General features: G+C 43.8%; 2 protein-coding genes across 2 annotated transcripts in view; both read right to left on the bottom strand.

Annotated features, from left to right (window-relative positions):
• Window positions 1-555: 555 nt before the first annotated feature.
• LOC141106572 (uncharacterized) lies at window positions 556-6,653 on the bottom strand. The gene is made up of 9 exons (XM_073597451.1): window positions 6,579-6,653; window positions 5,952-6,071; window positions 5,322-5,489; window positions 5,032-5,235; window positions 4,729-4,917; window positions 4,519-4,642; window positions 4,314-4,402; window positions 3,881-4,019; window positions 556-2,414 (listed from the first exon to the last, which is right to left on the bottom strand). The coding sequence occupies exons 2-9, from the start codon at window positions 6,045-6,047 to the stop codon at window positions 916-918; spliced, it is 2,508 nt and encodes an 835-aa protein (XP_073453552.1). The 5' UTR covers window positions 6,048-6,071; window positions 6,579-6,653; the 3' UTR covers window positions 556-915.
• A 1,330-nt stretch (window positions 6,654-7,983) lies between these two features.
• LOC141106772 (uncharacterized) overlaps window positions 7,984-25,201 on the bottom strand; it is a 40,662-nt gene continuing 23,444 nt past the window's right edge. Inside the window, 1 exon segment of the mRNA XM_073597699.1 lies at window positions 7,984-16,876. Within this exon segment, the coding sequence (XP_073453800.1) occupies window positions 15,180-16,876 (1,697 nt within the window). The 3' untranslated portion in view covers window positions 7,984-15,179.

The raw sequence follows: 25,201 nt of genomic DNA, 5'->3' as shown, positions 1-25,201 counted from the left end.
GGGGGGACCGGGGGAGGAGCCGGAGAGCCGGGGAGGACACAGACGGGGACCCGGAGGACGACACGGATCAGGACCCGGAGGAGGACACACGGGACACGGGGAGCACAGAGGGGGACCTGGAGGCCACAGAGGGGGACTCGGAGGAGGACACAGGGGACCCGGGGAGCACAGAGGGGGGCCCGGAGGACACAGAGACCCGGGAAGCGCAGAGGGGGACCCGGAGGAGGACACACGGGCCCCGGGAGCACAGAGAGGGACCCGGAGGACACAGAGACCCGGAAAGCACAGAGGGGGACCCGGAAGAGGACACACAGGACACGGGGAGCACAGAGAGGGACCCGGAGGACACAGAGACCTGGGGGGCTCAGAGGGGGACTCGTAGGAGGACACAGGGAGCACAGAGGGGGACCTGGAGGACACAAAGACCCAGGGAGCACAGAGGGGGCAGTTACAAGCACCGATCTCCTTGACAGCCGCGGGAGGGACAGAAGAAGCGTCTGTCAGAAAATCTATACGGGAAGATCGGTGCTTGTAACTGCCCCCACCGCCGCACCGTTCATCTCTGAGGCTGCCTAGGGATCGGATTAGGCATCGGAGCATTTGCACGAGTACAAGTACTCGTGCAAATGCTCGGTATCGGCACCGATAGTGATACTAGTATCAGTTCAACCCTACTTATGACTTTTCAAAAAGATGTACTAACCTTTTAAAAACTGTTCACTTTAGTTACAAAATTGTGCATGGCCATAACAATTCAGCTTATAAAAGCCACCACAGAATATATCTACATTTCTCTTTAAATGATTTACTTCACACCAGAGATTATATATATATATATATATATATATATATATATATATATATATATATAAAAATGCTCTCTCGATTTACTTTTCTGGTGTGCAAGAGGATATTTTATCCATTTATAACACTTTCCGCAATCTCATCATGAAAAGTATGCTTGACCACGTGTAGTCTTTGGTGTCTAAGAAGGTTTCTCTTATCGGCAAAACATTTCCCGCACTCCAGACAGGTAAAAGGACGTTCGCCAGTGTGGGTCCTCTGGTGTGTAATAAGGTGTACTTTCTCAGTGAAGCTTTTCCCGCACATTGAACACGAATAAGGGCGTTCACCTGTGTGACTTCTCTGGTGTTTAAGCAGGCGTCCCTTCCGTGTGAAACACTTCTTACATTCTGAGCATGCAAAAGGACGTTCCCCCGTGTGGATTCGCTGGTGTACGAGCAAGTATGCTTTGTCGATGAAACATTTCCCGCACTCTGGACAGGAAAAGGGACGCTCGCCTTTGTGACTTCTCTGATGTCTAAGGAGGTTCACTTCCTGAGTGAAGCTTCTCCCGCACTCTTGGCATGAGAAAGGACGTTCGCCTGTGTGGGTTCTCTGGTGCGTAAGAAGGTGTCCACTTGAAGTGAAACACTTCCCGCACTCTGAGCATGAAAAGGGCATTTCGCCGGTGTGCCTTTTCAAATGGGTAATGAGGTGTCCTTTCTGTGAGAAACATTTCCCGCACTGAGGACATGAAAAGGGCTTCTCACCGGTGTGGACTCTCTGGTGTTTAACAAGACCTGATATTGTTGTGAAGGACAACTTGCACTCCGAACATGGAAAAGGCTTTTCTCCAGTGTGAACTTTTTGATGCCTAACGAGGTAGGACTTGGTTGCAAACGGTTTCCCGCACTCGTTACAGGAGAAGGGCTTCTCTCCGCTGTGAGACCTCTGGTGCGCCACAAACTGCGATTTTTCCATAAATGATTTTTTGCACTGGGGACACGAGAAGGGCTTCTCCCTGGTGTGATATTTCTGGTGTTTTTTGAGTTGCGACTTTGCCGTGAATGATTTATCGCACTCGGTGCAGGAGAAGATCTCCTCCCCGGTGTGGGTTCTCTGGTGTACGCGAAGTTCACATTTTGTTTTTAAGGATTTCCCGCACTCCGAACATGAGTAGGGCCACCCTCTGTCCTGATGATGTTGTTGAGGTATGAGTTGTACTGATTCGTGAGTAGAAGTCTTTTCCCCTTCTGAATATAGAAATGGACCCTGGCCGGTGTGCGACCTCTGATGTACAAGAAGATGGGACTTCTCACTAAAACATTTATCACGTTTAGGACAAGGAAATGCATTCTTCTCTCCAGCTGTACCTGGATTATTGGAAGAGTCATTTTCAAGATTAGAAGGATGTTGTAATCTAACTGCACTTGGGGTAGCACTGTGTGATCTTTCGGGAGTTTGCTTGAGATTTGAGGGATCCATTGATCTGTCTGCACAGTAATGTCTGTGATACATGCTTGGAGTAATAAGGGTTACTCCTGGAGAAATCTGTGCAATGTTATCATTTTGGACTTTATAGTCTGGAGGGAATATTAGATGTTCCTCTGAGAAATTCAAAATACGGCCATCTGTGGAAAATAATGAAGAAAAATATAATCAAAACCTATTATTCTTCCATGTCTAATGCCCCATACACACGGTCGGACTTTGTTCGGACATTCCGACAACAAAATCCTAGGATTTTATCAGACGGATGTTGGCTCAAACTTGTCTTGCATACACACGGTCACACAAAGTTGTCGGAAAATCCGATCGTTCTGAACGCGGTGATGTAAAACACGTACGTTGGGACTATAAATGGGGCAGTGGCCAATAGCTTTCATCTCTTTATTTATTCTGAGCATGCATGGCACTTTGTCCGTCGGATTTGTGTACACACGATCGGAATTTCCGACAACGGATTTTGTTGTCGGAAAATTTTATATCCTGCTGTCAAACTTTGTGTGTCGGAAAATCCGATGGAAAATGTGTGATGGAGCTCACACACGGTCGGAATTTCCGACAACAAGGTCCTATCACACATTTTCCATCGGAAAATCCGACCGTGTGTACGGGGCATTACAGTCATGGGTCATGTAGATCGGTCTAGTCATTCACACTTTTATAGAACTTGGACAAGGAAAAGGGAGCGATTGTCACGCTGATATAAATAGTACAATACGACAAAACCAATCATGGCACACAGCATTGGTGTGTGTGCACTAATAAAATTTGTATTGGTGACAAGTGGATCTACCTGCATCTCTTTTGTTGAGAATATGACATTATATTGAGGAATGGAGATGGACCCTTCATATGGTGTACAGTATCTCCTCCTCATTTGTTGGGAACATGACATTATATTGAGGAATGGAGATGGACCTTTCATATGGTGTACAGTATCTCCTCCTCATTTGTTGGGAACACAACATTATATTGAGGAACAGAGATAGACCTTTCATATGCTGTACAGTATGTCTTCCTCATTTGTTGAGAACATGATGTTATATTGAGGAATGGAAATTAACCTTTCATGAGGTGTACAGTATCTCCTCCTCATTCGTTGGGAACACGACATTATATTTAGGAATGGAGATGGACCTTTCATATGGTGTACAGTATCTCCTCCTCATTTGTTGGGAACATGACGTTATATTGAGGAATGGAGATGGACTTTTCATATATGGTCTACAGTATCTCCTCCTCATTCGTTGGGAACACGACATTATATTTAGAAATGGAGATGGACCTTTTATATGGTGTACAGTATCTCCTGCACTCTTAGAGAACATGAAGCATACTTTAACTCTTTTAATAACTAAAAAGATGATTGTATGGTAGATACTCACAAACACAGAAAACCTCATTATACAAAGACAGCATACCAAAAACGTCAACTGCAACTGACTATATGCACCATTATTTGCCCAGAGTGCAAAGTTTTGGAAATGTTATCAGCCACTTGCCAAAAATATATTTGTATATATTGTATGAATAAAAAGTATACTGTAAATAAATGGCCAAGTGTGAGTTGCTTTCAGTGTTAATCGCTCACCTGTGTTGCTATCGAGAGAAGATTCCTTCCCTTTAACTATCAGGATGATTTCATCCTCTCCAGCAGACAGATGATCACCCCTCACATATGTCTCTTCTTCCTCTTTAACCTCAACTTTCACATCAATAATTTCTTCATCCTAAAGCAACAGAAATATAAACAACATAGTTCAAATGTATTGATTTTAAGGCCTCATACAGAGATATATTCTTTAAGGATCCATCACACTTCGCATAGCTTCATGATTTAGAGGCATTAGTAAAGGAGCAGAATCCCACATTTCTGGCCCCATAGACCTTTAAAATGCAGCACCTGAAAAACACACGTAAACACATGTTTTTCAAGCGTGTTTTTGGTGCTCCTTTCAAAGTCTATGGGGCTAACAGTACATAATTCAGAACTAAAGAAGCTCATGCACTTTTTCCAGATTTACCACATCATGAGGGATGGTGTGATCTTCCTGTGTGGAGTCCCGGGAATACAGAGGACATCTCTCTGGTGGGTTCCCATTACTGGATCCATCTGTAGGAAACACACACACTGACTGAATACATTGTTTCTATGTGTTTATCAGATGATGGGGGATCTAGGTGGACCCTCCGTACTGCTCTCTCCTTTACAATAAAGTCTCCTCTTACCCGGTGATGTGAGGGGCGGCTTATCCTCCATCATGACGTCCTTGTAGAGATCCTTGTGTCCTTCTAAATACTCCCACTCCTCCATGGAGAAATAGACAGTGACATCCTGACACCTTATAGGAACCTGACACACACAATGATACAGTCACCATCCAGACACATCCCTTGTCTGTTTCTGGATAATGTCCCAGAATTCCCACCACCGCTCACCTCTCCTGTCAGCAGCTCAGCCATCTTGTTGGAGACTTCTAGAATCTTCTGCTTATGTTCATCTTTAGAATTTGAGTGGGGAGGAGGTAGGATAATGGGACTTTGGCTTTTGCACAATCTTGGGAATAAATTGTGATTTGTCTTTTCTCCGTTCTGCTCAAAAGATGTCCTCTTCACTACTGCACACTGCTGTACAATACAAAAATGAATATTAAAAGGACAGAGTTCCTCATCTCTCCGATCATATGTGGTTAATTAACATAGATAAGTGATGTGATTATACAATCCCAGAATCATCTTTACCTCTCCGGTCAACAGGTTGATAACCTCTAGCGTGTGGTTCAATATAACCTTACTCAAGTGATATGGCTTTTTTATAATGTGTCCATGACTGAAGGTCCTCTGATTCTCCATCATGACATCCTTGTAGAGATCCTTGTGTCCTTCTAAATACTCCCACTCCTTCATGGAGAAATAGACAGTGACATCCTGACACCTTATAGGAACCTGACACACACAATGATACAGTCACCATCCAGACACATCCCTTGTCTCTTACTGGATAATGTCCCAGAATTCCCGCCACACCTCACCTCTCCTGTCAGCAACTCAATGATCTTCTGGATGACCTCAAGGATCTTCTTGTCATTGCTCTCAGAAGTTGCCAAAGGAGATGTAGGTAATGGTAAAGGGAAAGGCCCAAGAGGACAGATGATGGGTATTAATTCACCACCAAATGTTTTCCTCACCACTTCATAATCCTGTGTACAAAGAGATAGTAACAATTATTACTGTACAGTCAGGTTTGTATTTATAGTGATAAGAGTGATGCCATCTAACCCTCCCAGAATCCTCCTCCCCTCTCTGGTCAGGTCTGTATTTTATTAATAGAGATAAGAGTGATGTCATGTGACCTCTCAGAATCCTCCTCACCTCTCCAATCAGGTCTGTGTTTTATTAATGGAGATAAGAGTGACGTCATGTGACCTCCCAGAATGCTCCTCACCTCTCCGGTCAGGTCTGTGTTTTATTAATAGAGATAAGAGTGACGTCATGTGACCTCCCAGAATCCTCTTCACCTCTCCGGTCAGGTCTGTGTTTTATTAATAGAGATAAGAGTGATGTCATGTGACCTCCCAGAATCCTCCTAACCTCTCTGGTCAGGTCTGTTTTATTAATAGAGATAAGAGTGATGTCATGTGACCTCCCAGAATCCTCCTCACCTCTCCTATGAAAAGGTAGATAATCTCCAGGGTGAGGTTTAGTATCTTCTCAGTTATGTGATTCCCATCATCCTCTATCTTCTTTGGCGTAGTCATGTTATCTATACATAACAACCCACTCTGTAAAAAGATAATAATAAAAATATCTGCACAATATGCATTTACAGAATTGTTTTTGATGTTTATTGAACATGTATGATGTAGACATGACATTGTGAGATCCCTCTTATTAGTGTCACTGTGCACTGCATGTACCGTGCACCCAACTCCACCAGGTCTAGGGGCAGCTGTGCTGTGATTGGTGTGTGGGATCTCACTTGACAGAGACAGGACAACCAGTAAGTTAGAAATAGAAAAATAAAGCACTATTGTAAAATAAATAGTAAAATAGTGGGCTGTTTCTATTAACTGTATGCCAGTATAATAAATGGCTATAAACCAGAAGCTCTGGATGGACAGTTTGATAAATTGTTCTATATTTAGGATGTATCTGGTCTATAAACCAGAGGCTCTGGATGGACAGTTGGATAAATGGCTCTATATTTAGGATGTATCCGGTCTATAAACCAGAGGCTCTGGATGGACAGTTGGATAAATGGTTCTATATTTAGGATGTATCCAGTCTACCTCTTCTGCTGCCAGTTTCTACAATGTCTCCTCTCTACTTTCTCCATCCTCACCTCTCACCTGGAACTTCCTGTCTGAAAATTACATCACTTCCTGTCTGTATGTTTCAATCACAGTAAGTAAGATCAACACCTTGTGGAGAGTATAAAAACTGCATCCTAGGTTTTTCATCATCGAGAGCTGATTTGTGGAGGATAACGGTTATGTTAAATACGACATTAGTCATTAATAACATCAATAATGTCTTTGTTATATGTTTGTTTATTCAATCTAATAACACTTTTATAAATAAAATATTCTTGCTTACAGAAAACAAACACAATTACAGGCTTTAGACTCATGCCAACTCTTTGCCAAAAAAGTGGATTGTTATGTATAGATAACATGACTACGCCAAAGAAGATAGAGGATGATGGGAATCACATAACTGAGAAGATACTAAACCTCACCCTGGAGATTATCTTCCCTATGGGTTTCCCCGTGATGTCAGAGGGGGCGGGGTCACCGGGTGGCTCCGCCTTCCGTTATTTAAGAAGTGTCAGAAGACTAGAAGCGTCACACAGCGGGAGCCTCCCATCATGGATGTGGAGCGGCCCAAGAAAAAAGCGGGGAAGAAGACGCCACGGAGGAAGATGCCGGACGAGAACACCGGAGCAAGAAGCAGAGGATCGGAGGAAGAACCAGAGGAAGAAGAAGATGGAGGAAGAAACCGAAGGAAGAAGGAAGGAAGAAGACCCGAAGAAGATGGAAAGAAGACTTTAAATAAAGGAATTGTCATTTTTAACACTTTTTTTGTGAAATGGTAGGGGTACTTTTGTACCCCATTACCATTTCACACGGGGGGGGGTGGGATCTGGGGGTCCCCTTGTTAAAGGGGGCTTCCAGATTCCGATAAGCCCCCCCGCCCGCAGACCCCCAAAACCACCGGCCAAGGGTTGTGGGATGAGGCCCTTGTCCTCATCAACATGGGGACAACGTGCTTTGGGGGGGCGCTATCCCAAAACACCCTCCCAATATTGAGGGCATGTGGCCTGGTACGGTTCAGGAGGGAGGGGAGCCACTCTCTTGCCCCCCCTCTTTTCCTGAGGCCTGCCAGGTTGCGTGCTCGGATAAGGGTCTGGTATGGATTTTTGGTGGGACCCCACGCCATTTTTTTTTAATTTTAGCGCGGGGGTCCCCTTAAAATCCATACCAGACCTGGTATGGATTTTGAGGGGGACACCCACGCCATTTTTTTTAAATTTTGGCGCGGGTTTCCCCTTAATATCCATACCAGACCTAAAGGGACTGGTATGGAATTTAGGGGGGCCCCCACGCCATTTTTTTTTTCAATTTTGGTTCGGGGGGAAATCCCATGCCCTTTTTATCAATGAACTTTTATGTGTATTGTCGGACTGACAATACATTAATAGCCGCGAGTAGTTTTAAATGACTTTTTTTCCTTTAAAATGTCATTTTGTTGTCAGACTGTTCTAAATATTTGGTGGACATGCCCTGAGGTCAAACAACTGTGGATAAGGGTCTATAGAATGGTCAATTCGGTGTTACACACAAATTTACAAAAAGACACTTGGGAGACGCTACTGCACAAACCGACAGAAGGCGCTACCAAGCGAGAGCGTGCTCTCGTGACCCATATATTCTCGGACACGGAACAGATGAGTGCAAAAGTGTGGAAGACGCCAATTCTCAACGTCAACAAAGTGAAAATCAGGTGCGCGGTAACCTGGTGAATGAGAAACTGACGGCTATAATAAACGACACACGTGTTACATTCTTACGTACCTGGCCGCCCTGGCTAGATTACTTCCCATCAACACAACCACCTAGGCACTTCCTGGAGCTGCAATCTAATGCGACGGGTTAATATACCCATAGCGGGCCTCTGGGACAGAGATGGCCTCCTCCCCCCTTTTTTTTCTCCCCCCTCTCTTTCTTTTGTTCTTCTTTTCCTTTTTTTTCTCTTACTTTTTCATACCTTTCATCTGACCCTCTCTACCTTGGAACTGTGTATTTGCCCACATGGTCGGATGGCTATATTGTTTTTTCTAGTTCCATGGCTCCTAGTTGAGGGCTCCCTTTTGGGGGGAAAAAAAAGAGCATCACAATTCCAGGCAGGCCTTTGCTAATTGATCACCGAGCAATCCAGTGTTGCTTTGACTGATTATCTTTCATTTTTGCATCCATTGTGTAGCGATGGCCCGGTGGGGTCGCTGCGTGTTTCAACATCCACACCTTTCACCCTGCTGGTCATTTATCCATTTTGGCACACTTTCCCAGACAATGAATTGTCTCTTGCTTGTTTTTGTTGTTTTTATTACGGGAATAAACTTGGATGGGAAAAGGGACATGGGAGGCCCAGATAATGAATACTTCTAAGTAGAATAAAAGTAGTTGCGTCTAGATCTGAGAGTCTCTTCCTCTGCACATCTCCAGCACACTACTTAAGATCACTTGCTTCACTTCACTGTCCAAATCTAGATTCCTGTCACATTAGCCTTACTCTGAATAAGTTCTAACGTTTTCCTGATAGCCTATTACAGGCAGGAGTTTTCAGTCCCCTCTGTGGTAGCAACCATTTTAGATGAGAAGAATAAATGTGCTAACTGAAACTTGGTGGACTACTGATCCCAACACGTCCTATGCAAATCCTGCCAGCCCTCCTGGCTGCAGCGACGTGACTCTACCACAACCCCACAGTCTCTCCCTCTGGCTCCACATCCAACTCCTGGCATGTCTCTTCCAGAGCTTTCCACTGTGCTTTTCGCTCACTGACCCCGGCATGGATCCCTCCTGAATGACTTGCCTGGATGTGCCCCCAACTGTCCTCTTTCCTGCTCCTGTTCCAGGACACCTCTCAATGACCGTGTAATGAGAGGCTTCCGAGCTCCCGGCCTGAGGTACACCCCACCCCCCACAGAAAGAGTGTTCCCTCAGTCTAACACTCCCTCTTTCAGTTTATCCACCCAACGATACCTCACACAGCAGGCTGACCATGGGTAAATATAGGAGGCCCGTCCCCTGCCTATCCTAGTCAGGGCTCCCACATACACCCCATGTCACTCCAACCCTCGGCCCTGCCCCTTTTCCAGAACCTTCTCCCTGGAAACAGAGGAGGCGCCCAAGAGCTGAAACACGTCAGTCACCTACTGCTATTACTAAACCACTCCCCTGCCCCCAGATCAAAACAAACAGGCCTAGCTCACAGCATAGGCCTGCCTAAATTTACCTGTGCTGACAGTACAAAATGAACCCACTACTCTAGCACCTACCTAAAGGTAGAGGGTGCAACAATTGCTTAAACACTTGACCTCCGGAAAAGATTTACCCCCTTCATGACCAGGCCTTTTTTTTTTTTTTTGCGATACGGCACTGAGTTATTTTAACTGACAATTGCCCGGTCGTGTGACGCTGTACACAAATAAAATTGATGTCATTTTTTTACCCACAAATAGAGCTTTTGGTGGTATTTGATCACCTCTGCGGTTTTTTTTTCTATGCTTTAAACAAAAAAAAGACCGACTGTTTTGAAAAAAAACTTTATTTTTTACTTTCTGCTATAAAACATATACAATACAAATTAGAACAAAAAAAAAAAAAATCTTCATCAATTTAGGCCAATATGTATTCTGCTACATATTTTGGTAAAAAACGGATCCCATAAGCGTACAGTGGAACCTCGGATTGCGAGTAACGCGGTAACGATCGTTTCGCAATACGAGCACTATTTTTAAAAATCGTAACTCGGTTTGCGAGTGTTGTCTCGCAAAACGAGCACGATTCAGGCCAAAGCGGTATGCAGTACTGCTTTTGGCCTGAGGTGGGGGGGGGGCGCCTGAGCAGAGCCGAACGTCACATTCGGAAATGCAAGGAAAGGCCCGAGTACAGCACGTCTGACCTCGGCAAATCTCGGGTAGGAAGTCTTTCCGAGGTTTGCCAAGGTCCGCCGAAGTGTCCCTCGGGCCTTTTCGGACGTTTTGGAGGCTCTCCAGCGCCCCCCTCCCCCCCCGTCTCTGGCTGCATGCGGTATTGCATCCCATTGAAGTCAATGCGGAACAAATTATTTTCGTTTCCATTGACTTCAATGGGAAAACTCGCTTTGATATGCGAGTACTTTGGATTACGAGCATACTCCTGGAACGGATTATGCTGGTAATCCGAAGGTTCCACTGTATATTGATTGGTTTGTGCAAAAGTTATAGCGTCTACAAACTATGGGATATTATATATATTTTTCTTTTACTAGTAATGGTGGCGATCAGCGACTTATAGCGGGACTGCAATATTGCAGCGGACATTCTGACACTAACTGATACTTTTCAGGGACCAGTGACACTAATACAGTGATCAGTGCTAAAAAAATATGCACTGTCACTGTACTAATGACACTGGCTGGGAAGGGGGTGATTAAAGGGTTAACTGTGTGTCTAGCTGGTAATTTAGTGTACTGTGTGAGGTGCTTTTACTAAGGCGAAAGCATAGACCAGTGTTCCTGTTTTGCACGCGCCTTACCTGGAAGAGCCAGATCACGTATAAATACAGTATGTGATCCGGCGCACAGCTGCCGCCCTGTAGGAGTAAAACTGCCATAGAGCAGTCAGCAAGTGGTTAATGTTCAATATTTACGGAGGGAAACTCCCTTTTGAATCAGTTTTTTTTTCACATAGTATCCTTGTGTATAATTGACCATTTTTCTTATTGTTTCTAATAAAATTCAAGTGAAAGAAAATGAAAAACACACAAAACTGAAAAAAACAACAACCTTTATTTCATTTGTAATGATCTTCATCACGCTTTGTAATAAAAACATCATTTTAGTGTCATAATAAAAATAGAAAAAAATATAGAATAAAATGTATACCTTTTTATCTAATGGAAAACATATTGTTTTAAAAACTACTTCTAACCAAACTGTAAAATTCACTTTTTTTTTATTTTATTAAATCTTTTGTCTATAAATTACTTAGGAAATATAGTAGTACCTTGGATTACGAGCATAATCCGTTCCAGAAGAATGCTTGTAATCCAAAACACTTGTATATCAAAGCGAGTTTCCCCATAGGAATCAATAAAAAATCAGATAATTCGTTCCACAGCTACTGCTTGTCTATGCAGTACCACATGTGGCCAGAGGTGAGGGGGGGCGCCGGAGACACTCGGAAACACTTGGAGAAGCTCGGAGACAACTCAGAGACACTTTGAGACACTTGGAGAAGCTCAGAGAAGTTCGGAGACACTCAGAGAAGCTCGGAGACCACTCGGCGATGTTTGGAGACCACTCTGAGAAGCTAGGAGACGCTTGAAGAAGCTCGGAGAAGCTGGGAGACCACTCAAAGACACTCGGTGACGCTCCGAGCGTCACCGGCGCCCCCCGCACCTCTGGCCAAATGCGGTACTGCACACCCCAGAGGCTTGAACCCTGCTCGTCTTGCAAGACAACGCTCGCTAAACCGAGTCAGGACTTAAAAAAAAAAAAAAAAGAAACCACTGCTTGCCTATGCAGTACCACATGTGGCCAGAGGTGGGGGGGCACTGGAGACACTCGGAAACACTTGGAGAAGCTCGGAGACACTCAGAAAAGCTCAGAGAAGTTCGGAGAAGCTCAGAGAAGTTCAGAGACACTCGGAGACCACTCAGAGATGCTCAGAGACACTCGGAGACCACTCGGCGATGTTCGGAGACCCCTCGGAGAAGCTAGGAGACACTTGGAGAAGCTCGGAGAAGCTGGGAGACCACTCAAAGACACTCGGTGACGCTCGGCGCCCCCGCACCTCTGGCCAAATGCGGTACTGCACACCCCAGAGGCTTGAACCCTGCTCGTCTTGCGAGACAACGCTCGCTAAACCGAGTCAGGATTAAAAAAAAAAAAAGAAACAGCTCGTATTGCGAAACGCTCATAAACCGCGTTGCTCGCAATCTGAGGTTTTACTGTAAAATATTTTTTGCAAGACAATATTGCCAAAATGCAAGCCTTGTTTGTACCCCAAAAAAAAAATATATACAGTATGTATTACATTTAATGACCATTATCACCGAACAATAAGGCTCCGTTCACTCCGTTCTGGATCTCGGGCGGAATCAGCCCACGATTCGGAATTGCGGCAAATCAAAAGGAGACACTTGTGCGATGTCATTACTTCTTAATGGCACCCCAATTGCGGTGCAATAAATTGCGCCGCCATCGCGGGGGAAATCTCAAGGAGTAGGGGTTTCTTTTGAACAACAGCATCGGTATTTGCCGCGATTGCAGTGTGATTTATAGCGCGGCAAAATCATGCCGGGATTGGGGTGCCATTAAGAAGTATTGGCATCACACGAGCGTCCGATTTAGGATGACGGGCTTAATCGCAGCAATTCCGCCCGCGATTGGAGTCGTTCAGGTGCGAACAGAGCCTTAGCCCAAAGCTGAAATGTAAAAATGGCTTTGGCTCATCGGGGTGAACTGGTTCAGGTGTTGGTCCAGCTAAAAGTTTTTTTGGGGGGACAGAAGAATAGAACTCCCTGTCAGATTTTACAGTTGTCTGGTGCCCCCGTTAGACATCCACTAACTTCTTGTGACAATAGTTTAACCACCCGTACAGGGGCCCACCCGACAAATGAAGCTTCCATATTGGAGACAGAAGGTCTCACTCACTTAGCCAGGGGTCAAGAGACAGAAGGTCCAAATAAGGGGGCATCACAAGTGCAGGTTAATAGCATGGCTACTAGCACTCACCATTCCAACTGTAGGACCCCAGGTCCAATCTTCACTCATCATAGAAGTCCACACAGCAAAGCTCTTCAGGGCCTCAGCTCCCCAGTCTGGCAATCACTAAACCTGTATAGCACCCTACTGGTCCGCAAGGCAAATATACACTATATTGTCAAAAGTATTGGTACACGCCCATGAACTTTAACCGCTACACATCCGCGCTATGGCCGAATGACGGCCACAGCGTGGACCTGAATTCCCGGGAGGCCGTTGTATGACGGCCTCCCCTGTGCACGCTCCCTGCAGGGCGCGCGCCGGGCTCGCTGTGATCACCGAGTCACTGAGACTCGGCTGATCACCGATCCGAGTAAGGGGCCGGTCCCGGCCCCTTACCATGTGATCAGCTGTCAGCCAATGACAGCTGATCACATGATGTAAACAAAAGATCGGTAATCCTTTTTTTTTTTTTACTCAAAAAAGAAAAAAAAGCCTATCACCGACTCGGATGTGAGGGACATCGGTCCCCAAGTGGAAGAGGCACATCTGCCTCATCAGTGCCACCTAATAGTGCCACCTAACACTGCCCACAGTGCTACCTAACAGTGCCACCTAACAGTGCCCACAAGGGCCACCTATCAATGCCAACAAGTGCCACCTATCAATGCCAACAAGTGCCACCTATCAATGCCCACCTCTAGTGCCAATCAGTGCCACCTGGCAGTGCTGCCCATCACTGTCACCCATCAGTGCCCATCACTGCCGCCTATCAGTGCCCATCACTGCCGCCTATCAGTGCCCATCACTGCCACCCATCAGTGCCCATCACTGCCGCTTATCAGTGCCCATCACTGCCGCCTATCAGTGCCCATCACTGCCACCCATCAGTGCCCATCACTGCCACCCATCAGTGCCCATCACTGCCGCCTCATCAGTGTACATCAATGAAGGAGAAAAATGACCCGTTTTAAATTTTTTATAACAAAATATAAAAGAATAAAAATTTTTTTTTTTTTAAATATCATTTTTTAAAAATTTTTTTAACAAAAAGTAAAAACTGCAGAGGTGATCAAATACCACCAAAAGAACGCTCTATTTGTGGTGAAAAAATGATAAAAATTTCATTTGGGTACAGTGTTGTATGACCGCGCAATTGTCATTCAAAGTGCGACAATGATGAAAGCTGAAAATTGATCTGGATAGGAGGGGGGTGATGTGCCCAGTAAGCAAGTGGTTAATGGCATCCCAGTCTTAGTCCGTAGTGTTCAATATTGAGTTGGCCCACCCTTTGCAGCTATAACAGCTTCAACTCTTCTGGGAAGGCTGTCCACAAGGTTTAGGAGTGTGTCTATGGGAACGTTTAACCATTCTTCCAGAAGCGCATTTGTGAGGTCAGGCACTGATGTTGGATGAGAAGACCTGGCTCACAGTCACCGCTGTAATTCATCCCAAAGGTGCTCAGGCCGGTCAGGTTCCTCCACTCCAAACTCGCTCCTCCATGTCTTTATGGACCTTGCTTTGTACACTGGTGCGCAGTCATGTTGGAACAGGAAGGGGCCATCCCCAAACTGTTCCCACAAAGTTGGGAGCATGAAATTGTCCAAAATGTCTTGTTATGCTGACGCCCTAATGCCTCGTACACACGGTCGGATTTTCTGACGGAAAATGTGTGATAGGACCTTGTTGTCAGAAATTCCGAGCGTGTGTGGGCTCCATCACACATTTTCCATCGGATTTTCCAACACACAAAGTTTGAGAGCAGGATATAAAATTTTCCAACAACAAAATCCGTTGTCGGAAATTCCGATCGTGTGTACACAAATCCGACGGACAAAGTGCCACGCATGCTCAGAATAAATAAAGAGATGAAAGCTATTGGCTACTGCCCCGTTTATAGTCCCGATGTACGTGTTTTACGTCACCGCGTTCAGAATGATCGGATTTTCCGACAACTTTGTGTGACCGTGTGTATGCAAGACAAGTTTGAGCCAACATCCGTCGGAAAAAATCCGACCGTGTGTATGCGGCATTAGAGTTCCCACAGAAAAACATTTCCCGCACTCTGAACATGAATAAGGACGCACACTCGAGTGAATTTTCTGGTGACTTTGAAGGTTTGATTTTTGAGTGAAACTTTTCCTGCACTCTGAACAAGATTAACAACGCTCATCGATGTGAATTTTCTGGTGCGTAAGAAGGCTCCTTTTGGCATGAAAACCTTTCCCGCACTCTGAACATGAATAAGGACGCTCACCTGTGTGACTTCTCTGGTGTAGAAGAAGGTCTGTTTTCACAGTGTAGCTTTTTCCACACTCTGAACACGAATGAGGACGCTCCCCTGTATGAGTTTTCTGATGTCTTAGAAAGTTCGCTTTCATAGTGAAACATTTCCCGCACTCAGAACATGAATAAGGGCGCTCCCCTGTGTGAGTTTTCTGGTGCGTAAAAAGGGCTGCTCCTTGAATGAAACATTTCCCGCACTCTGAACATGAAAAAGGACGCTCCCCTGTGTGAATTCTCTGGTGCGCTTGAAGGCTTGCTTTTTTGGTGAAACATTTCCCGCACTCTGAACATGAATAAGGACGCTGACCCGTGTGACGTCTCTGGTGTATAAGAAGGTCTCTTTTGGCAATGTAACTTTTTCCACACTCTGAACACGAATGAGGACGCTCATCTGTGTGAGTTTTCCGATGTCTAAGAAAGTTTGTTTTCATAGTGAAACATTTCCCGCACTCGGAACATGAATAAGGACACTCGCCTGTGTGAGTTCTCTGGTGCCCTTGAAGGCTTGCTTTTTTGGTGAAACATTTCCCGCACTCTGAACATGAATAAGGGCGCTCCCCCGTGTGAATTCTCTGGTGCCCTTGAAGGCTTGCTTTTTTGGTGAAACATTTCCCGCACTCTGAACACGAATAAGGACGCTCACCTGTGTGACTTCTCTGGTGTATAAGAAGGTCTCTTTTCGCAGGGTAACTTTTTCCGCACTCTGAACACGAATAAGGACGCTCCCCTGTGTGAGTTTTCTGATGTCTAAAAAAGTTTGCTTTCATAGCAAAACATTTCCCGCACTCAGAACATGAATAAGGGCGCTCCCCTGTGTGAGTTTTCTGGTGCGTATGAAGGCTTGATTTTTTGGTGAAACATTTCCCGCACTCTAAACATGAATAAGGGTGCTCACTTATGTGGATTTTCCGGTGCATAAGAAGCTCTTTTTTTACAATAAAACCTTTCCCGCACTTTGAACATGAATAAGGTCCCTCACCCATGTGAAGCTTCTGGTGTCTATGAAGGCTTCCTTTTCCAGGGAAACATTGTCCGCACTCTGAACATGAATAAGGACCCTCACCCGTGTGACCTCTCTGCTGTCTATGCCGTTTACGACGTTCTCCTGAATTGAGATGAAGGTCTGATGTAACAGTATGTGATTGCTCAGGAGGTTCCTCAGGATGAGAGGAATCCATTCCGGCCTCCAAGCCATATGATCTGTGGTGTCTATTCTGAGTAACTCGATTTACTCCCGGAGAACATTGTCCAATATCTTGACTTTCAGCATCACAATCTGGAGATAAAATAGGATCTCCCTCCGAAGTATTCCTGATATGGCATTCATCTGTTAGATTTAAAGAAAAGAAAAGTCGTTTTCACATTTTGCAGCCACCACTCTCAAATGAAAATACACCGTATTACCAAAAGTATTGGGACGCCTGCCTTTACACGCACATGAATTGTAATGGCATCCCAGTCTTAGTCCGTAGGGTTCAATATTGAGTTGTCCCACCTTTTGCAGCTATAACAGCTTCAACTCTTCTGGGAAGGCTGTCCACAAGGTTTAGGAGTGTGTCTATGGGAAGGTTTGACCATTCTTCCAGAAGAGCATTTGTGAGGTCAGGCACTGATGTTGGATGAGAAGGCCTGGCTCACAGTCTCTGCTCTAATTCATACCAAAGGTGTTCTATTGGGTAGAGGTCAGGACTCTGTGCAGGCCAGTCAAGTTCCTCCACCCCAAACTCGCTCATCCATGTCTTTATGGACCTTGCTTTGTGCACTGGTCCAAATCATTTGGTAGAGGGGGGATTATGGTGTGGGGGGGTTGTTTTTCAGGGGTTAGGCTTGGCCCCTTAGTTGCAGTAAAGGTAACTCCTAAGGCATCAGCATACCAAGACATTTTGGACAATTTAATGCTCCCAACTTTGTAGGAACAGTTTGGGGATGGCCCCTTCCTGTCCCACCATGCCTTCGCACCAGTGCACAAAGCAAGGCCCATAAAGACATGGATGAGCGGGTTTGGGGTGGAGGAACTTGACTGGGCTCCACAGAGTCCTGAACTCACTCATCCATGTCTTTATGGACCTTGCTTTGTGCACTGATGCGCAGTCATGTTGGAACAGGAAGGGGCCTTCCCCAAACTGTTCCCACAAAGTTGGGAGCATTAAATTATCCAAAATGTCTTGGTATGCTGACATCTTAAGAATTCCCTTCACTGGAACTAAGGGGCCAAGTCCAACCCCTGAAAAACAACCCCACACCATAATTCCTCCTCCACCAAATGATTTGGACCAGTGAGATGGACCCCTTATGGAGCACAGCGTTCTCCACCTTGTTAGGAACATGACAGCGGCGGAGACAATCCGATCCTTTCCCCTCAGTAGCATGGAGTCGAGTGGGGGAAAGATGGCTGCCACTCGGCTCCATAACATTAGACGACGGAAGTGACGTCAAACGTCACTTCCGCCCAATGGTCTTAAAGGGGAAATTTAAGACCCCAGATCTCACATTTAAGAGGTCCTGTCTTGGTTTATTCTATTAAAAAGGATGTTTACATCCCTTGTAACCTTGTAATAGGAATAAAAATGACCCAAATTTTAAAAGGACAGTATAAAGCTAAAAACTAAAAAGTAAAATAAATAAGAAAAAAAATAAATTTAAAGCGCCCTGTCCCCCCAAGCTTGTGCGTAGAAGCAAACGCACGTCACGCCCGCATATGAAAACGATGTTCAAACCACACATGTGAGGTTATGCCGCAATCGTTAGAGCAAGAGCAATAATTCTAGCACTAGACCTCCTCTGTAACTCTAAACTGGTAACCTGTACATATTTTTAAACTTCGCCTATGGAGATTTTTAAGGGTCAAAGTTTGTCGCCATTCCACGAACGGGAGCAATTTTAAAGCGCGATATGTTGGGTATCAATTTACTTGGCATAACATTATCTTTCACAATATAAAAAAAAATTGCGCTAACTTTACTGCTGTCTTGTTTTTGACGCCAGCCAGGAGGAGAGAAGATCTCCGCGTGGCCACTGTAGATAAGGTATTTATCACAATAAATAAATAAATGCACATTATATACTCTTTTTACAAAACAGATAACATGTTTTTACAAGGACTTTAACTAGGTCATATTTTCGGGGTAGAGCTTATAGTGCAGTCATCCCTGAAAATTATGCTAGGTCTTATTTTCGGGGTAGGGCTTATTTTTGAGGAAACATGGTAGTTCACATTTCATGAATGGGGCTTACAACCACTTTAAGTGACCTCAGAGTGAACAGTTCCCTCTCTTTGCTATAATTGCTATTTACTGTAGATATCTGTTATTGCGATCATATCTCCTCTTAAGCATCTCTTTTCCAGGGAGAATAAGTTTACCACTTGCCGACCAGCCGCCGTACTTTTACTGCGGTAGGTCGGCTCTCCTGCGCAGGTACAGGTGAGATTGCGAACCCGCGCGCCCACCTGCAAACCCACGGGGGCGTGCACACGGGTCCGGCGGACTTGATGTCCGCCCGCCGCCCGCGATCGTTGCGCACAGAGGCAGAATGGGGATCTGCCTTTGTAAACAAGGCGGATCCCCATTCTGACAGGGGACATGTCAGAGATCTTCTGTTCCCAGTGATCAGGAACAGCGATCTCGGTCGTGCCCCTGTCAGCCCATCCCCCCTACAGTTAGAACACGCTGAGGGAACACAGTTAACCCCTTGATCATCCCCTTCCCTGCCAGTGTCACTTATACATTGATCACTGCATTTTTATAGCACTGATCAATGTAATAATGTCACTGGTCCCCAAAAAGTGTATTTGGGGTCACATTTGTCCACCACAATGTCGCAGTCCCACTAAAAATCGCAGCGGCACTGTAGATAAGGTATTTATCACAATAAATAAATAAATGCACATTATATAATCTTTTTACAAAACAGATTACATGTTTTTACAAGGACTTTAACGGATTACAAGTTTTTATAGAATAAGTTTAACCACTTGCCGACCACCTGCCGTACTTTTACTGCGGTAGGTCGGCTCTCCTGCGCAGGTACAGGTGAGATTGCGGGCGCACGCGCCCACCTGCGAACCCGGCGGGGGGCGCCCGCGATCGCTGCATACAGGTGCAGAATGGGGATCGCAGTCCCACTAAAAATCGCAGATCACCGCCATTACCAGTAAAAAAAAATCTAAATAAATAAAAGTCCATAAATCTATCCCGTAGTTTGTAGACGCGAAAAATTTTGTGCAGACCAATCAATATACGCTTTTTGCAATTTTATTTTTACTAAAAATATGTAGAAGAATATATATCAGCCTAAATTTTATGAAGAAATTCGTTTTTTTACATTTTTTGGGGGGATATTTATTATAGCAAAACGTAATAAACATTGTTTTTTTTCAAAATTGTTGCTTTTTTTGTTTATAGAGCAATAAATAAAAACCGCAGAGGTGATCAAATACCACCAAAAGAAAGCTCTATTTGTGGGGGAATAAAAGGCATAAATTTTGTTTGGGTACAGCATCGCACGACCGCGCAATCGTCAGTTAAAGCGATGCAGTGCTGGATCGCAAAAAATGGCCTGGTCATTAACAGGGAAAATCCTTCCGGGGCTGAAGTGGTTAAAGCATTTGTTAACCCAGAAAAAAAAAGGATCCTGCTCCTTTGAGGACCATAAGATTACCATCAGCAATATAAAAATAATTATATTTTTTTCCCTTTAAGAATGCATTTGAACAATAAACTAGAAAATGCAGTGGGAATGCTGAATAGATGAATTGCTAAAGCTAACTGGATGAATAGCTTAAATCCGTAAGGAAAAGTTGAAGAAGTGAGAATAGTTGGAAAAGTAGGAATGGTTTTAAAATAAACATGAATTTCATTAAAAAAGTTTAACAACACCACTAATGTAGGAAAGATGTGGAATATTTAAAGGTTTTTTGAAAAGCTTTTTTGATCATTAATCCCCACACCTAATGAGTGAGAGACAGTGTGAGAGAACCCTTCAAACAAGCCTTAAATCCACAACAGTACATGCTATGGAAACAGCGACTTCACCGTTAGAGACACACGGCCTTTGTGAACGTATCGCTATAAAATTTATGTTGATAAACTTAAAAATGTGGGCATGTCAGCGATTTAAAAAAAGAAGTTGGCTGTGCGTTTCGCTGGGAAATGCGAAGAATTTTATACAGGACAGTCAATGGAAGAAAGTGTAGAACTCTTGTCATTCGGAAGCTCAACCAGCCAAAACTAAAAGGAGTATGAAGGAGCTGAGACTTTTGGGAGCAGAAGAAGATTTTAAGGATCTGAAGCATGCTCTCATTCACTTCAATGTTAAAAAAAGTGTTAAAAAGCTTAATATTTTAAAAAGTATAAATAGTAGAAAAAAAGTTGAAGAAGTCCCATCATTAGCTGAAAGAGATGAACATTTTAAAAGTTGAATGGTTTTAATAGCTGAAAGTATGCAGAGGTTACGCAGAGCCAAAAAACCTACGGAATAATAAAAAACGAATATCAATAGTTAGACTGAAGCAGTCCCACTAATAAAACCATTTCCACACTTTTTTTGGGGGAGGAATTATGACACGGGACAAATGTGTCCATATGGTCCTCAAGGGAGACAAGGTTGCAAGCATTGTCTGTTTCTGGAACTTTACATTTATTTTACAATGAATTCTAAAGAAGGTCATAATAAATGGAGTCAAATTCTGCTACTCTTAAACTATTTTGACATTTATTCAGATACTTGCTCGAAACAATTTCAACAATAACATGTATTTATGTACATATGCTAACAGCCTCATGGTAGGCCAAAACCAAAAACGTATGCATCAAGGTACTGTCACTGTCTCAAAATGCAAAAATCTCAATATGTGATAGCCTTATGCCCCGTACACACGGTCGGACTTTTCGGCTACAAAAGTCCGACAGACTTTCGACAGACTTTTGTCAGACTTTTGGTGGACTTTTGGCGGACTTGCGGCGGACTTTCTTACGAACGGACTTGCCTACATACGATCACACAAAAGTCCGACGGATTCGTACGTGATGACGTACACCGGACTAAAATAAGGAAGTTGATAGCCAGTAGCCAATAGCTGCCCTAGCGTGGGTTTTTGTCCATCGGACTAGCACACAGACGAACGGATTTCTGGGTCCGGCGTAGTTACGACGTAAAGATTTGAAGCATGTTCCAAATCTAAAGTCCGTCAGATTTGCGGCTGGAAAAAAGTCCGCTGAAAGTCCCGGGAAGCCCACACACGATCGGATTGTCAGCCAGCTTTAGTCCGTCGGCGTCCGTCGGACATTTGTAGACGAAAAGTCTGACCGTGTGTACGCGGCATAACAGTTCAGGCTATGATAGTCAGCAAAGCAGTTGCGTGTCTTTGTGTAACAAAGGTGCACGTTACATATGTCGCAGAGGCTGTCCGTGCGATTTTCATTCCCATGTTTGGCACATTGAGCACATCGTTTGCGTCTATCGCTTCTAATCATGGAATGTTTCGGCTTTGGTGCTGGAAGGACACTTGGTGAACCTCTGACTGGCGCTGATGGAGCTTTTCTTTGTCTGTTGGAGTATCCACCCACCAGACTCCTTGCTATCATCTGCCGATATTCCAGTGGTGTCATCGCTTTGTACTCTGGGTTCCTCTCTTCTTTTGCTTGTATATAAATGCAGTGACTGTTGTTTACAGCAATATCTAGGAGGTCAAAGAAAATCCTCAAATAAAACTTTATTTTTGACTTCCGGTCTGTCTCATAGGACACTTTCTTCTGATCCATCAGGTCCACACCCCCCCTGTACTTGTTGTAAATAGTAACAATGGTTGGACATGGAATATGCAGCTTTTCTGCACATCCTGCCTGCCTTCTCAGCACATGCGTCATATCATCCTTTTTGCATGTAAGGAAATTTGACAACAGTGTCACTGATCTATCGTCCATCCATTTCACACATGTGACACCATTGGCACTCATAGTATCCACATCTCCTCGTTTCATTTCTTTGTCAGCTTTCAAGTTTTTGGGCATATTTTTTCTGTCCACGCGAACTGTGCCGCAAAGGTAGATCTTCTTCTGCAACATGTCGTATTGCAGCAGTGGAGAATTGAAAAAATCGTCGATGAAAACCTGACAGCATAGCTGTTCTAGTTGTTTTGTCAGCACAACAATGACACTCTCTCCAAGACCATGTTCTGTGTCTGAACTGATAAAGGTAGCCTGAGATAGCATCACATCTGCACCACAGCTTGAACCCCCATTTCACGGGCTTGTTTCTGATGTACTGCTTCATGATGTTTTGACCTTTATATTTTATCATGTGCTCATCAATTGACTGTTGCTTGCTTGGATTTCTCGCAGCCTGGAAGCATCGATTGAAGTGCTCGATCAATGGACGAACTTTGAAAGCTCTATCACACTGGGGATGAGTTCTAGCTAACATGTCCCCATTATTTGCAAAGTGCAAAGCAGAGCGAATTGCTTCAAATCGAGCACGACTCATTGTATTTGCTATAAATGGTACGTGAAGATCTGGCTGAGTAGACCAATAGTCTCTGATCGATGGCAGAACATGATACCCCATAACAAGGTATATTCCAAAGAAGGCTCGAAGCTCATCTGCATTTGTCTGGAATGGAATGCCCTTCTGTTTCATATAAAGCTCACTTTGCTCCACAACGAGTGAGACTAAAGTGCTGAAATCAGATGCTTGTTCAAAGACTTCAACGGCATCAATATCTGCGGAGTCATCTAATTTCAAGTTCACTTGTCCATAGTCATATTCAGTAGTGTTTGTTATGACTTTAGTTGCTCCCCTTTTCCACCTAAAGTCACAACCAGTGATCACTGACTGAGTTTTTGAACTAGATCGCGACTTTTTCGGCAGAGGCAGTTGCTCTCCTTCTTCGCAGTTCACCGCTGAAGTCTGGAGTGTACATTTACGTTTCGGTAAGCCATAGAACATCAAAGGTTTGACAGGTAGAGCTGTACAAGCTAGGTTTGTGCTAGAGCTGGGTTCAGTTGATGATGAAGGATCAGGATGCTCTATGATCACTTCCTGGGTAACACCGTCAACAGCTTCAAGCAAGAAATTCTGATCTTCGTCATCGAGAGTGAGGTCCTCTTCATCACTGTGGTCGGCAAACAACAGCCGTTGTATATCCTCTTCACGTATTGTAAACAAGCGTTCACGCCGTGCCATCGTGTTTGAGGCCTTGCTAAGAACAGATGGACAATAGCGAACAAAATGGGTTACGACAGTTAGTGACTCTGCCACTTCATGTAGCTGAAGAAGTGAATGCTTTCCTTCAGCTGCCTCCTGATGTACTGCTGTAATTAGATAATAATACTTGTGTAATGAAAATGTCTCCTGTACAGTACACATGTGCACAGCCAAAAAATTTGTTCTTTTTCGTTTTCGTTTCATTAGTTTATTATTTTTTTTCGTTTTTCGGGTCATTCGTTATGATCACGATTCGTAAATTTGACATTCGTAAATTCGTAAATGCGTTCATTCGTAAATTCAAACATTCGTTCATTCGTACATTCGTAAATTCGTACATTCGTAAATTCGTAAAATCGTACATTTGTAAATTAGAAAATTTGGAAATTTGTAAATTCGAAGTTTGTAAATCCAAAAACCCGAAAATTCTGAAATAGTAACTAACTATTAAATTATAGGTATTGTAATTTCCTTTCAAATTTGATTGTCAGTGAACGTAACAAATACGAATTTATCCGAAGTTACGAATTATCCAAAATGAATGCTGCATCTAAACAAATGGAACGGAACAAACTAATAGTAAATAATAATAATAAAACGTTGTTATTATTGTTATTTATTATTAATAATTCATTACGTTCCATTCCGTTTTTTGAAATCATTCATAACTTCAGATAAATTTGTATGTGTTAAGTTCACTAACAGCCAAATTTGAAAGGAAATTACAATACCTATAATTTAAAAGTTACTGGTAATTACTAATAGTTAAGTTATTAACTATTATTTCAGATTTCCGAATTTTCGAATTTACAAATTTACGAATTCACTAATTTACTAATGTACGAATGTACGAATGTCCAATTTTATCGAATTTACGAATATTCGGAAAAAATTAGTTAAACGGGTTTTCGTTAATTCGGATATTCCCGAATTATCGAATTTGTCGAAATTCGTTAAAAAACAAATTCGGAACGAAATAAATTGCACATGCCTACTGTACAGCACACTTCAATCATACAGCAATGGGACGGCACTGTCCAACAAACACACCTTTCTCACTGATGGCTGACTGACTGACAGTTATACAGAATTTCTTTGTGCTGCATCTCCTCACTCCCTCCTCCCTTCTTCTCAAAGGGTTACAGAAGGGAGTGTAGCACATTATCTTGTCCCACTTATTTTGTACAAATTATCTTTTACTTTCTAACACTGCTATTGCTTAGCATAGCATTAGCTGTATGCCTGTGTGCATCTAGTGTCATGCTGAATGACAGTTTTATCAGTTGCTGTTGAGTTCCAAGAGGCAAAACTGTACAGTAATGCCGTGTACACACGAGCGGACTTTCGACGGACTGAACTCCGAAGGACCTTTTGACGGACTTTCGATGGAGTTCCGAAGCAACGGACTTGCCTACACACGATCACGCCAAAGTCCGACTGATTTGAATGC

This window comes from Aquarana catesbeiana, linkage group LG08 (assembly GCF_042186555.1).
Source record: "Aquarana catesbeiana isolate 2022-GZ linkage group LG08, ASM4218655v1, whole genome shotgun sequence".
In the NCBI taxonomy this organism is placed as follows: domain Eukaryota; kingdom Metazoa; phylum Chordata; class Amphibia; order Anura; family Ranidae; genus Aquarana; species Aquarana catesbeiana.
The sequence above is the reverse complement of the archived record's forward strand: the minus strand, read 5'-3'. Positions and strand labels throughout refer to the sequence as shown.